Here is a 14,842-nt window from a genome sequence, read left to right on the forward strand (position 1 = left end):
ACATTAAGCCGTGCACCGAAGACAGTTATCTTACGTTTCCTAAGCTATGTGGGGCACTTAGCTCATTCTAATAACAATTACATCATGACCATCTAATAATAATCTGTCCGTCACTTTATTTCATAAACTTTTTTTGTTGTGATCATATCTAGATATCGGCCAAGACTGAAGACTGAAGGTGACAGGGCCTGTAATGTCAGGGCCTCGGTCCACAGTAAGTTTATCAGGGGAGCTCAGACTGAAACATCACTGTTTTCAAATCATCACTCAAACACTTCTTTTACCTAATGACCATTTTACTATTTCACATGTTTCTTGTTTCCTGTTTTGTGATTTCATTTAAATGATTAATGCATTAATGCATTAATCGGCTGTCTTTTATTTTCAAAGGACAGAGAGACATATATATACATGTGTGTATATATATATATAGCCAGGATTTCCTACGATGCTTTACAAACATGCACAGGCTTATTTAGCCACAAGTGTTTATTATTTTCTTCAGTGTGCCATTGATCAAATTCAGCATGACTGCATATTGAGACAGCAGAGCTCGGATGTGGGGAGTCTACAGTGCGGCCCTGAACGCATCAAGTGTAGCGGCCAGCAGCAGCGGCGGCAGAGCGGCACAGAGCGGCAGCCGAGCGGCACCCGAGCGGCACAGAGCGGCAGCACAGCCCCGACACAAGTGCTTCACAAGAGCCGGAGACACGCCGCGACAGTCCGCATTCTCCACAGTGACTCTTCGCCCCCCCGCGGAGCCTGCGATGCTCCAGAACATGTAGGATTCGACTGTTTGTGTGTTTCCTTTTTCTTTTTTTGTTTACTTCCACCGGATAGCCTGCGAACCGTGACACCTCCTCGCAGCCCGGACTCTTCATTCATCCGGTCGCGAACCGAGCGGCGAACTTTAGCGAGAACTACAAAACCCAAGTGTCGACCCCCGGCCGCCTGCGATCCCCCTTCGACCTGACGACAGAGCCGCCATGAGGTAAGAGCAGCTCTGCGTGTGATGAAGTCACAGAAGTGACGGGTTCAGGCTCCGCTCGGGAGTCCGGAGCGCAAAAGGGGAAAGCGCAGCTGACCCCACGGGAGCTAACGTGGCTTTGAAAACGTGATGGACAGCGGCACTGGTTCATGAATGTCTTCCAGGAATGTCTCCCTGCAGTCTCACCCACTACACCGAACACCACCGGCTTCTCAAAGCCACCGGGTTCACGCAGCTTTTTTGTGTGTGTGTGGCGCATTCGTGGACGTGCACAGCTTTTGGGGAAATGGCGCATTCCCGCAACCTCCACGGTGCGCGGTGGCGGATTATCCTCCAGCGCCCGGCGGTGATGGTTTGTGCGGTGCCACGGTGGTAATTGTTGCGCACCGTGCATCCCAGCGGCCTGTTGCACCTGTGTGTGCAGGGGAAATGACAACTAAACCCACAGACTTCAGTGGCACATGTCAAACCGATGGTGACACCACCTGGGTGCACACATTTGACACCCACGAGCGTGCACCCCCCCCCCCCCCCCCCCCCTCCTTAAACATGGGATCAGATGTTCAGCGTGAGGCAGTGTCCTCCATGTGTGGCTGTTGTGTAACATGGATGGAGCCTTTGCCTCCCAGTGAACATGGTGTTTCCTGCCTTTTAAAGGGCAAGACTGACCCCATGCAGAGTGTGTGTGGAGACAGAGGGAGGCTGATCAGTGCAGATCAATACTGGGATCAATTGAAAACACTGGAGATCTTGTGAAATGTGTATTGTTTCCTTTTCATCTTCTCCTGCCTTCTCATCCAAGACCCTAAAGCTCCTCTAAGGTTGTCTTTGGCAGCCTCACACTTGCCAAGACCCACGTTATCACGCTGTTGCCACCCAGGGTCCAGAAGTGGCCTTGTTTCCTCAGGACAGCGTTTGTTGTGAATGCTGGCGGAATTATCACGTTAAGATGATTGTCTTACGCGATGCTGAATTGTCCTCCCCTCAGGAATGCCCCCCTTTAAAAGAAAAAAACAAAAAAACGCCCTGAGGTTGCTGATGAGGCAAAAAGCGGGAATCTGATGGACACGGCCAATGCAGCTTAGCGGGTTTTTGTCACCTCTGCTCGGTGCTGAGAGCGAGGAAATGGAGATGTCAGAGCAGCTTTATGGCAATGTGTGAGCTCGTTTTGTTATCTTTTCAAATCCATAATCTTACTTCAGAAGTGAGACGTGCAGTGTGCATGAGGCCTGCCCCCTTTCAGAAAGCCTCTAATCGAATCCAGCTGTTGGAATCTCTCTGTAGGCCAAACTGCAGTTAACAATAGCTTTGTTTGTTTCAGCGATCTGAATGCTGTGTCCAGGCCCCCCTGAGTGGAAACCACGGACTTTTCTTCTCCTCATCTTCCCCCGTACTTATTAAAATCTGAGTCATTAGTTGTTTTTAGCCTTTATATGTGTTTTGAAGAATATCTGTCCTCAAACTGCAGCTTTACTGAGAGTGAACACAGCCAAACCACTGATGGCAGCAGAGCAGAGACAGTTACTTGTTTTTCACCAGACTGTTGTAGTTGTTTCCCTGCTGCTTTTCAAAGGGAGACATGCATGTCCAGAGGGGACATGGATTGGTGTGTTTGAGGGAAGTAACAGGTGTGTGTGTGTGTGAGAGAGCGAGAGTGAGTGGTGGCCTCAGCTGCTTGGAGCTGACTCATGCAGGACACTTGTGGCAGTGTGTTAGTGTGCCATACGGCAGGCGGCCTAAGTTACTGTTCTGCTGGCTGTTCAACACACTGGGTTTTTGGAGTTATCTCGTCAGTTGACGTGAGACATAAATTCAACAGAACTAACTTGTGTTGTCTGTTAATTTCCAATAACAGTGAAAGAACAATGAAAACTGGGAGATGTTTGCCAAACGTTTTATGGTGAGTGACCATCAGCAGTCAATAACTTATTCCTGCTTTGCTCAGCTGACAGAAATAGTTGTTCCGTCAGGAGCCAGACAAATAAGTAAAAGGAAGGTTGCATGATCTGATAGGTCACTAAACACATTGTAAAGGTGTTGACCACATGTTCCATGCCTGCTCAGAGTTGGGTTCTCGTTCCGGTCACGTCTACATGCCCTTGGTTCCATTCATTCTAAAATGATCATTTGCATCGATGCTGCTTTCCACATATGCGTACCTGATCCCATAGGCTATTCCAGCCGTCATTATGCGGCCACTAATTTTCATTTGCATACGGGTCAGTGCATACACATGGGTGGATAACAACATTCATGTGACAAGGACCACAGTGGATCACAACCCCGAGTGTTAGATGCAAAAATCATGAATTTGCCTTAAAACTGTTGTGTGGACTACAATGCTTGTATAGTCCACGCTGTTATATTTCCCCATAAATAGCAAGCAGTTCATGTTCTATTTATTCCCATACTCAGGTGCTGAACAGACTAAAACATACTGATGTGGCATGCTAAAAACTGAAACCTACAATAAAAGTGGGAAATACCTCATCATGACTTAAGTTGCAGGGGTGGTGGTGTACATATACATCAGTTTCACTCTCTCTTTCTCTCTATACTCTGTTAGTCCCTCACCCAGATGCGCTCTCGGGTACCAAAATCAGCAGTGTTTGATTTAACAGGAATCAGGACTTCAAAGTACTTCAAAGTGAGCATAACACTAGTTAGGCAGAATAAGTGAGTGTGCAGAGCCTTTCAGAAAAGATTCTACTTCTCAGGGAAACTTTGGGGGATAGAAGATGAGCTTCAGGAGATTTAAAGTTTCAAGGCTGCAGCTTATAATTATTTTCATTATTGACTGAAGTCCCAAACCCCAAAAAATTAAAAACACAGCTTGTGAGATTGTACCAAAGCTGTAAAATGGTGTTTAGTCAGAACATTGTTGCTGCACATATATGGTTTGTAGCACCACATGTATACAACCAAACAACAGAAGTCAAGAACATGTAAACCATAATGTCAACCATGCCAACAAAAGAAGCTAACAAAGTCTCTGGTCCCAGCTGACATTCAGCAGCACATGGTGGTGGTTATAACCTGACTACTAAGGTCAAACAAACGTGGCCAGAGCACATTCCTAAACCATGAGCGCATGAATTTATATATAATGGTGGTCTGCTTGTTTCCCTGCATCGTGTCAGGCCACATGTAGCAGTGATGTCAGCTTATCTCGGGCTTTTTGATAAGCTGCCTCGTCAGGGTGACGGGGCTGTGAAGTGTCATAGAAACAAGCCTTGACAGTCGCTGAAAAGCCTCATGCCTTCCAGTCGCAGCAGGTTCACACCACAGTTGAATGGCAGGAGCTGAGGCCGGGGCTACATGTGGTCTGGAACTTTTTTTTGTTTAGTTATCAATCTAACTGCAGCAGGGTGGGGAGGGGGGCTATTCATGTGGAGAAAAACACCAGTCACTGTGGAATTTAAGATGGACTGTGGCCAGTTACTGTACACTATCCAATCCAAATGAGGGATTAATGAGGTCACCCCGAGGCTGATTTGAAATGAGAATACATTTGTCATGTACATTGATTTAAAAAGGAAGTCAATGCCACAAGTCACTTCTTGACACTTATTGAGTCTAGACAGAGAATGAGAAACAAAGAAACAATCTGATAAATAGACCAATAGATCACCGAGATGTAATATCGCCACACGAAGCACAACTTCATTATCAACTGAATAGAGATGTGAACATGTTAATGAATAATTCATAGATGATGTCGGATAGACGCCACGAGAATTAATCCAATCAGCTGGAAGACTTGCAGCTAAACCCATACTCTACCTCTGTATTCTTTTATATTATCCTCTGCTGTCTGTGTCTCCTCTATTCTGAATACATCTAACACTAGACTGCACCAAAGGGCATTTTCACACCTGAAAGATCGGACCATGGTTCACGTCTTTACAGGGTTTGCATTTGATTTGGTTTCACATTGCAATTTAAGGAGCTCTCAAAATTTTGTATGACAGAAGTGCGTCCTGTCATTGTCCCCTACTGGGGCTGTGTCTACCTATGTTTGACATTGATTGGTTTATAGGTGTGCATTTGAAACTTGATGGTTGATGGTATTTCCAGTTCATATGGAGAAAATGAATTAACCTGTTTATTTGGTTATTTTCATTGCTAGTGTAAATATCTCTTTAGTATTACCACTAGTTTTGGGTATCATTTGAATATTTTTCCAACACCGGTGCTAGATCAATACTTAAATAAAACAGTTCTCGTGCCACAATCACAGCTGCAAGGTCCCGCTTCTTGGCTCCTCGTTTTAGGCTACTACCCTTTTTTTTTTTTGGACCTCCCAGTGTTAGAATCATACTGCTGGAAATACAGCCACACTTTCATTTAGCTTTAAGCATTTTGTTGTTGTGGTTACTCGAGTTTGAGGAAGCTACAATCTAACTGTAGGCTATTGTTAAGTGCTGCCAGAGCCATGTAGAGGCGTGTTGCTGCCAGGGTTAAGTGTAATGTTAACTGGACACGTGCAGCAATGTTTATGTTGTCCGTAAGCAGTGCAACTATTTCGATTAGCTAAGGCACCAAAATGAGGCACTCATTGTGATTCGGTCTTATGTGCCGTGCAGGAACTGGTGCCTGATTGATATCGGATTGAGGTAACCAACCCTTATTAAAACCAACATGACCAACTTCAGGTGCAGTACTTACCACTAGTTTGTATGCTCCAAATGAACGTCCTTATTGTTCAAACAATAAATCGTCAAAGGCAATGACTGTAAGCAACCTGGCAACCTGGGCAACTCTGTTTCTCAAGTGATCTCCTTTGAAGTATTTTGGGGAGATTTATTTTTATTTTTATCACAGATGGCTCCACGCCACAGTCTGCCCCTTGCACTCCTTATCTCCTCACTCCTTCTATCCTTCCTCCGCAGCTATATCTCCACCAATCCATCCATAACCACACTCCCTACTGTCGGCACCAAAATGGGGCTTCTCCCTGCCTGGATTTCTTTTCCTCTGATATTTCCATCCCCTCCCAGAGAATCACATCTCATGCCCTACAGACTGCTGACAGACTGTTTGCACAAGTAAGGTCATACAGCTGTTGTTTGAGGCAGACATCGTTCTCCCAGGAGATTCACAACAGTGGAAGACATTACGTTGAGCACCTTGATCATGGTATCAAGCCACTTTATCTTAAATGTATTAATAAGATTGTTGTGAAGGACAAAAAAAGGCCAATTAACTTAAAGTCACTCATTTTAACCTGACCACAATTGCAGTTTCACACTTTGACACTAAACCAGGTTGAGAAAATCCCCTTCAGTTTCTCTCATAGGGATATTGTTCTGTGTTCTGTGTCTGTATTCTTCTGTGACTGTTTGGGAGCAGTCGGCAGATAATGCACATAAAATGTATTTTTAACCTGTGAATATTCTCATATTTCTTCCCAGAATGCATTCTTTAACAAACCTTTTAACACGACCTGTCCTCTGAACAGATTTTTCAAATCACCATTCCACAATGTATTTTTTAAGGATTCAGGTTTCATTTTCTTTGATTGTCATCTGGAAAGTTCGCCGCAACGAGTCATGCTGTGTTGCTCAGCCCTGTGTTTCTCCTCACTGTTCACTATTTCCATTGAAGTTAGTTTAGGTGTTCTTACCCTGCGTTGGTCTGTGTATGATGCCACTATGACGGAAGGACAATTACGTTTGTCTATGCCACATCTGGCATTTATTTGAAGCAATGTGAGCACAAGGAGAAGAGCTGGAGCACAGGAAGTCTTAAACTAGACGTGAAATCAGTAAGTCCTGCTCTCAAACTGAAAGACCACGCTCTTGATTAATGATAGTTCAGTCAGGAACACTTTGTCATCATTTACCCATTTATTGCACAATGGGGATACAGCTATGATTGGCACTGAAGGCTCCATTTCTCTGGATGTTCCCTGGATTAGCCGAGCAGCGTGCTAAGATAAAACAGGGAACATGTGCAGAACCCCCCGGTGGGCATAACAGGCCAGGTACATTTGTTTAAGATGCACGACCGTGTTTGGACTCGGTGCTGAAAGGTGGAGGCTGGGGTGGTGGAGGCAAGTTGCGGACAGCAGGCGTGGGTGGCAGTGTAGCTGAGCAGGGATCAGTGAGGATGAGGTCGTATTTAAAGGGACCGCTTTGTTGAAAGAATGGGCTGTCATTGGTGGGTGACTGACAAGCACCCAGAAACCTATCAGTAGGTAGGTGTAGGTGACAGCTTATGACAGCTTAGCACATGACTCTGTGTCCTGCATGAACTAACGCAATGCTTCATTATGACTAAAAATCTTATTTAGCAACAAAAGACAAATCTGGCGTCCTTCGGCTACTTTCACAATCTCTGTTTTCACAATCTCGGATCTGTATTTGTACTTCGCTGTTGTCCCAGCGGCTCACATAGACGTATCTACATAGCATGTGATGTCATTACACAATCTAGCGACTTTTAGATACATTTCAGAGAGCCAATATAGCTACCTTTCATCATCATCTCTTGTCTTGCGTCAGATGCATGCAACTTCATGCATCTGAAATCAAATGAAGTACTAGAGTCATTGTTGCTTTTGAATCTTACTTTACTTACAGAATATAAATAACAGACTAAGAGTATGTATGCTAGAAGATGAAATCCAGAGGAGTAGTTGAAACCCTTCTCCAGCTCATTGATTATATCTCCACCAACTAAAATCTAGTAGAAAAAACAAGTCTTCATAATGGTTGAAGACAATAAGTGATCTATCTAGTAATAATGAAAATGGCATTTGAAATTGTATTTGAAATTAAAAGAAGTAACTGCTGGACTTTGGAGTCATCATGTACAATAGACTTCATGTTTCCTCTGGATGTCAGCGCATTGACGACCTGGAGTCAGATTTCCCTTTCCCTCTGTCACGTCCATGTTATATCAAGAAGTGAGTGTGCGATGCCAGATTAGCATTGACGTCCCACTAACACTTCTCTTCCACTTTTCACACACAAGCTCACACCCACCTGTTAGATCTGCGCTTGACATTTATATTTTCATAGCAGTGGTGTAATTTTAGCATGCTGGCAGGATTTGTTGTAGCTATTATTGGGAAATACCAACAAGCAACTTGGTAAAAAATAGAAATGCAAAACAATGTTGAGAGAAGAAGCATGTTTGTTCTTATTTCGGTGATGTGAAGTGTCACAGGCGACAGCACTGATGGTTTGTTTCTGTTTGTGTGTGTGTGTGTGTGTTTGAGTGGAAGGTTGTGTGTTTAACCTGTAATATCCTGTGATGTGAAATTCCCTCACCTTTCTGTGGGTTTGTGGAGCTCCTGCCATTGACATCACTTACCGGGTAGAGAAGGGGTGGAATGCTGTGACCCCGGAGAGCGGTGTCTGCACCTGGGTTGTGATCAGCTCCGAAAGCGTCAGTCACCGATCAGGACCTGCTGAATGTGTGAGTGAGAGTGTGGGAAGGACCAGGTTCACAGATGGCTGCTGAGATGGGAACACTGACAAGTATACAGCCTGAACTGTACATCTGCCAACAGGCTCCGACACCAACTGTGTCCAACACGAATTACATTCATATTCAGCTAATTAGACGAAGTGATCTTTCGCTGTGATACAAGGGTTAGCTTTTTCAAAACTGAATACAGCAAGCCTAACTTAACCAGAAGTGTACAGATGACAAAACATTCCATTAACACGTACAATAAATTCGTCCAGGTTAAGATCTTTCTCCAAATTTTTGGATGCACGGTCAGTTGTGGACCCCAGAATAGGATTATCGACCATTATCACTATAAATCCTCACCTGAGGAAGGCCCCGCTGGAACTGACCAAGCAGGTCCCATAGCCAATCCCTTTTAGCGCATTTTAAGGCTTTTTTGAGTTGTTGATTCCATTTTCTAGAAATGATAGTCTGAATCAAGTGCTTGTTCAATGGTATTTAGAGTAACAAGACTTCCTGGAAGAGAGAAAACATATTAGAAATATTGAAAATATTAAAACATATCAAATGATTAATAATTCAATAGAGTAGTAATTACAAATAAATAATTATTGTAAGATTGTTGAAATCATGAAAAGTAATTGAAATTTGTCCTTTCTCCAAAAAGAGAAAGATAAATAGATCATACATTGAAAACTGATATTTACAGTGAAAATATATAGCATATTAGTATATAAACCTAAACTCTGTAAATGAAACGTTTTTATCATTATGAAATGTGACTTAAAACATACAGACCCCTGCTTGCTCATACAGTTTCTCAATTGTCTGGCTAATTGGCTAATAACATGACTCTGTTCAGTTCAAATGTCTTAGTTGAGCCGTGACAGCATGAACAGTACCAGGACTCCCTATCTCCGTGGGGGACACTTATTGACATAATGCAGTCTTCTTAAGGTTAAGACTGTAACCTCAGCCATTACAGATCAGACATCAAAACAAAAAATTAAAACCAATATCCTTCCCTAACCCTTATTTTTGTTCCGAGGCCCCATGGGTAAGTGTGTTTTCAAGTTGAGGTCCCCACTGGGATGTGAAACATCGTATTCACATGTCCTCACAGGTCACTTTTGGGGACATTACATGGACTTGCATTGATTTCCTGGAAACCTACCCACACCCATGACCACTCTTTACCTAATTCCAACCCTTACCATACTGACCCCAAAATCTTTTTTGTTCAATTGGAAACATAGCCTTTGTCGCCAGTTAGATAAGCCGTCCTCAAATAATTGGTCTTTTGTCTCAAATCTGTCCCCAAATGTAGCCTATGACAGACACACACACACGCTCAAATACAAATACTTCCCTCATCTGAAGTGGTCGTCCCAGCAACACAACAATGCCCCCAAATTGACACTCACTTTTCAGCCAATTGGAGCCTTAGTAGATCTCAAATGAGCGGCTGGCGGTGGTAAGACTCATAAGATGGGAGAGGGCAAAACGTGGTCAAGGGAAGGAGGCGTGTAAAGAGCAAACTGTGAAACATTGCAGTCAGGCCTCATTTGGCCTCCATAATGAACCAAGCTGGGACAAACCTCTCCATCTTTGTTCCCCTGGACAATGGAGGTGCAATGGGAGAGAAGATCATCGGACACATGAACTCCCCATGGTCAGCTGTGCTCAACAGGCTATACCGAGGGGAGTGGAGGGGGGGGGATGGGCTCAGGCCTGACACCTACAGCCATCCGACAGGAACTAGTTAAATTTGCAAACGATTTAAAAGTCGATACTGACTTCCACTGTTATAACTGTGGGTCTCCAATATCCCTTCCCCTCCCCTCTCCCATAACTTTCACTTCCTTTCTGAGATGGAAAGTCAAAGTCCATTAAAATCAGGGCTCTTTTTCTGTCATATCTAGTTTAGATGATTAAATAAGTGTTAACAGCCAGACGTTTCTCATTAAATACTTCATTCTGGGATATGCTCTCTCTCTTCCAATATCATTGTTTCCATGCCCCTTCACTTCTAATTACTTTTATTTAATCAGCAAGATAAGGTCGAATTCTTAGATGTTGAATTAACTACAAAATGAAATGTATTTACAAGCTAATGAAAAAAGCACACAATATGAACACGTAAGCTGCTTTCAGATGCTGAACTCAAGAGATTCTCTGGACATTCTCCGGAGGGGCTTTATGTGTGAATTCAAATACAAAAAATGAGAGGCTCCGGACGTCCAACTGAGAGGCTCTGGAGAAAGCCCGGAGGAGCCGATGTGAGAACACAGCAGGAGATCCTCCGCAGGATTCACAGCAAGCGAGTGGTGGTGTGACTTTTGTAGATGTAGAAGATACAGATGAAGCTGTCAAGAGAGTTTTTGGTGATGAGAGCCAACACCAGTGTGGAGATAAGCTACATACAAAAACACGTGATCTCTGCAGTGGAATAAATACGTCCTCTGCTGGCTGTTCCAACCCTCACCTGAACACTCCGGAGATTTTTCTGTTGACGTGTGTGTCTGAGTGGAGAATCCTCTGCTGCGTTGTTCACATTTGAAATGCAAACTCCAGAGAAAGTCCGCACCCAATCCTCTGGAGTTCATGTCCGACAACGGCCATACTGTATACAGCAGTACTCAGAAAAAAGAGGGCTACAGCTGTGACTTTGTGAAGTGGAAATCTGCGTCAACGCAAGTCCTCATTCCTAAGTCTGGAATTTATAAGAAAAGTATAAAATCAAGGAGATATCATGTTTAGTATTACTCTCATCAAATGCATGTGATTATGACAGAAATACAAACACAGCTGCAGTTAGTAACACTCTGAGAAGAAGCAGATCTCTGGACATCAGCTGAAGCTTCACTCTGCAGCATTAAATCCACACTTTGTCTCAAAGTGGGATTCAAATAGTGCTAAAGAGAATTTACATGTCTTAAATTAGGTTAGGTTCCTGGGAGACTCTGCACAAGTGACTTCAACAAACAAATAAACTGCACTGCCAGCAAAACAAGTTCAGACTGGTTCTGTCAGTGACTTTTAGTTGAAGCACTTTCCGTGAAACACCGCCACACAGGAAATAAAGGGTTTCAGTAATCTCAGCACTTAGTTAGGTTGGACTGGAATAAATGAGAAAAAACAATTACTTATTTATTTGGGCAAATCCATATCATAGAGGTAGTAATTAATTTGGTCAAGGGCTGTCACTTCTCAAAAAGTCATGGCACACACACACACACACACACACACACACACACACATCAAGACCCTCTTTAATGCAGGGTTGGGAGCGATCCTATGAAATGGTTCTCTAATTACTTATTATCAAAATGAGGCACGCACCAGGTCCCAGTTGCAGCGTGAGAACAGCACTCTGTGTGTGTGTCCTCTGTTGAATAATTCATTTTCTCTGGCTGAGGCCACAGTTTGCACTCGGCTCTGTGTGTGTACTTCTTCCTTAAATGTTTTTGTCTTTACAGCTTAGGCTGTGATGTAGGATTTGAAATCATTAATTGGTCGTCTATGTCGATTTGCTGGCACGTTGAATCATTTGAATGCTGCTGTCCTAAAGTGTGGTACCCCTCCTTTCTGCACCTGTCTTCCTCAGAGGCTGTTGATTGGCCGTACTTCCTGACCGAGTGACCTTTGGCTCATAGAACCTGTCAGTGATGTTTGCACTGACTGGGTCAGCTCTACACGCTTTTCTTTGTATATGTGTCTATGATCTGATGAGACGGTCCGGCCTGTTTGCTCTCGCCTCTCCTATTCATCCACTCTGGCTCCTCCTTGTGTGGTTGTGACCACCACATGTTGAATCATGTGAATATAGTGCTTCATATTGAACAGTGCTCAGCTGTAATGTGTCTATTTCTAGTTTTGAGAGACCTTGGGATCAGTACTTGAAAACAAAAATCCTGACCGATAGGTAGGGCTTGGCGATATGGAAAGAAATGTTATCACAAAAAATATTAGATAATATATAATATATATAGTAACATATAATATTACCTGTCTTTGTGGGAATATGCTTTCGACACAATTTGCAGTGCACACTACTCTGCTTCTTGTCGGACTTTAAATACCCAGAATATCTCCACTCTACCGTTTCCTCAAACTTCTTTTCAAAAATGTCCTTGTCTTTTGAGCCTTGGGCTGTGTCCGTTGTGGTATCATCTGTAACGCTGTCGCTCGAGTTTCCTTTAACGTTTGCTGTCGTCATTTTCTCTTATCTCACTTCCTGACGTACCGATGTGCACGGCTGCAGGAGCCCAAACATTAGCACGTGTGCTGCTGCCGGCTGCCACTCTGCTGTGTGCGTCAACCTAACCTGATGTGGCTGTAACTCTATTCCAGCAACATGATTGGTTCGGCACGGCGAGGCGCTATTCTTATTATCATTGACTGTTGTGATTCAAATTAGTTCTATCGACGTTGTAATCGAGCCAATCCAAGCGCACCCTTCCATCTCCTCCGGCTCTCCATATTTTACCTAATTTTACAAATTAAGTTGTGTGTACCAGTCTGAGTTTACACCATGGTTTACACGCGTTCGATGTGTGTCAGTCTTCACCGTCGTTCTCCAGAACTCTCTGGACTCATATTCTGCGGGTGCGCGGCAGATCAGCTGTGGATCTGTTTTCTGTTGTTCACACCCACTGTGTGTCCACTACTGGCGGCGGGGCAGCAGGTTTTTCTCCTGCATTACCTTCAGTACAAGTCGGATTATGCACTGAACTAAATGTCAGGACTCTACGGTATGAAGTCCTGCATCTTCTGGTCTGTTGACAACAATCAAAGCCCTGTTAGAACAAATGAATGGATTCACACGTGAAACGCTGGAGTGCTTTTACTTTGAAACAGGTTCAAGAAGTGTTGTAAATAAGTTTGTGACCTAGAGAGTTCAACTTTGTGTTTCACTGCAGAATAAAATGATCTTTCACCTGTTTGAATGTTTATCTGTTGAATTTATGTCACAAACACAAAAGAAAAGCATTCCAGCGTTTCTGTTGACCAAATCCATTCATTTGTTTAAAAAGTTTTTTTATTGTGAAATATTTGCAGGAGCTGAAGATGCATGAATTCATACTGAAATAATAAATATGATCCTCCTAAGTGGGTTTTTTGCAAGACATCGGGGTGGTAGATCTCGGCTTACGTTCTGAATTAAAAAGTGATCTTGTGCTTTAAAAGGTTGGCGACCACTGTTCTAAGACAACCACTCAGGTTTCAGTCTGCTCTTAATACTTTGTTCCAACTGTTTTTTTTTTCAATCGCGTCACTCTGACGTTTGTAAGTCGAGGAAGTTCTAGCTCGTGTTTACATGCTGCAGTGGCTGCAACGGCAGCAACTGTCTGGAAGAAAGTATCTCTGTTGTTACTGTGGTGGAAGAAAGGCAAAACGAGACCATAAAGGAATCAGCAGTGATAGGATGCTTTTAATTGAAGTCAAGTTTTTGAACAGCTTGTTTTTTTTATTTCTTTCAACATTTGTCACATGCTTTGTGATGTGAAGCATATTCCCGATCTGGAGGAACTTCTTGCTCTGTTATCTGCTGATTCTATCCCTTTTGGTAATTAGATAAACCGAAATCCTACATGTCTGGAGCTAATCCCAACGCAGATTTTGGTGTTGCTCATCTCGGTGAGTGAGCTTTGTACCGAAATAGTTGCCCTGCTTACAGGCACCATAAACATCACCACATGGGACAGCATTAACATTACACAACTCGTGACACGACAAACAAAATGCTTCAAGCTAAACGATCAGAAGTACGTCTGTATGTGGAACTCTTCCATCACAGTGACAGGCAGCAAATGCTTGAAAACAGCTGTGTGTAAAAAAGGGAACGAGACAGACTTAATGAAGCAGAGGGATTCTCAGTGTTTGACTGTTTGCGTGACCTCATGCCGAGCACATCAGCCAGCAGCTTCCCTGGCCCCAGCAGTGGGGAAACAATAAATGATGAGTATTTTGCTGTCTTAAAACTTGAAACTTTGTACTTCACTTAAGTTTCATTAAAAGTTTTTTAAAATATAAATAAGTTGAGTTTTGCATTTATTTATATTTGTTTATTTCAGTTTTCACTTAAAGGTCCAGTGTGTAAGATTTAGGTGAAAGGATCTATTGGCAGAAATTTAATGTAGAATAATTCTCATGATGTTTTCTCTAGTTCATTTCATCTAAATTGTATGAATTGTAGTTTTCTTTACCCCAGAAAAGGCCCTTTATATTTAAATACTTTATATTTACATCGAGGGGACCCTCTCTACGGAGGCCGCCATGTTTTTTACATTAGTCCAGACTGGACAAACTAAACACCTTTTGAGTTTTTATGACAACTGAAGCTACCACAGGTTCTTTTTCATGTTTGGAAGGAGAGGGTGAGGTGAGGGGTGTTCAGCTGCAACATGCAACTTCAACACTATATATAAC

General features: G+C 43.1%; 1 protein-coding gene across 1 annotated transcript in view; it reads left to right on the plus strand.

Moving 5' to 3' along the window:
* The first annotated feature begins 496 nt into the window (after positions 1–496).
* Positions 497–14,842, plus strand: part of enah (ENAH actin regulator) — a 123,311-nt gene continuing 108,965 nt past the window's right edge. Inside the window, exon 1 of the mRNA XM_069514605.1 lies at positions 497–991. Within this exon, the coding sequence (XP_069370706.1) occupies positions 987–991 (5 nt within the window). The 5' untranslated portion in view covers positions 497–986. The remainder of the gene's footprint in view (positions 992–14,842) is intronic.

This window comes from Paralichthys olivaceus, chromosome 19 (genome assembly GCF_024713975.1).
Source record: "Paralichthys olivaceus isolate ysfri-2021 chromosome 19, ASM2471397v2, whole genome shotgun sequence".
Classification (NCBI taxonomy): Eukaryota; Metazoa; Chordata; class Actinopteri; order Pleuronectiformes; family Paralichthyidae; genus Paralichthys; species Paralichthys olivaceus.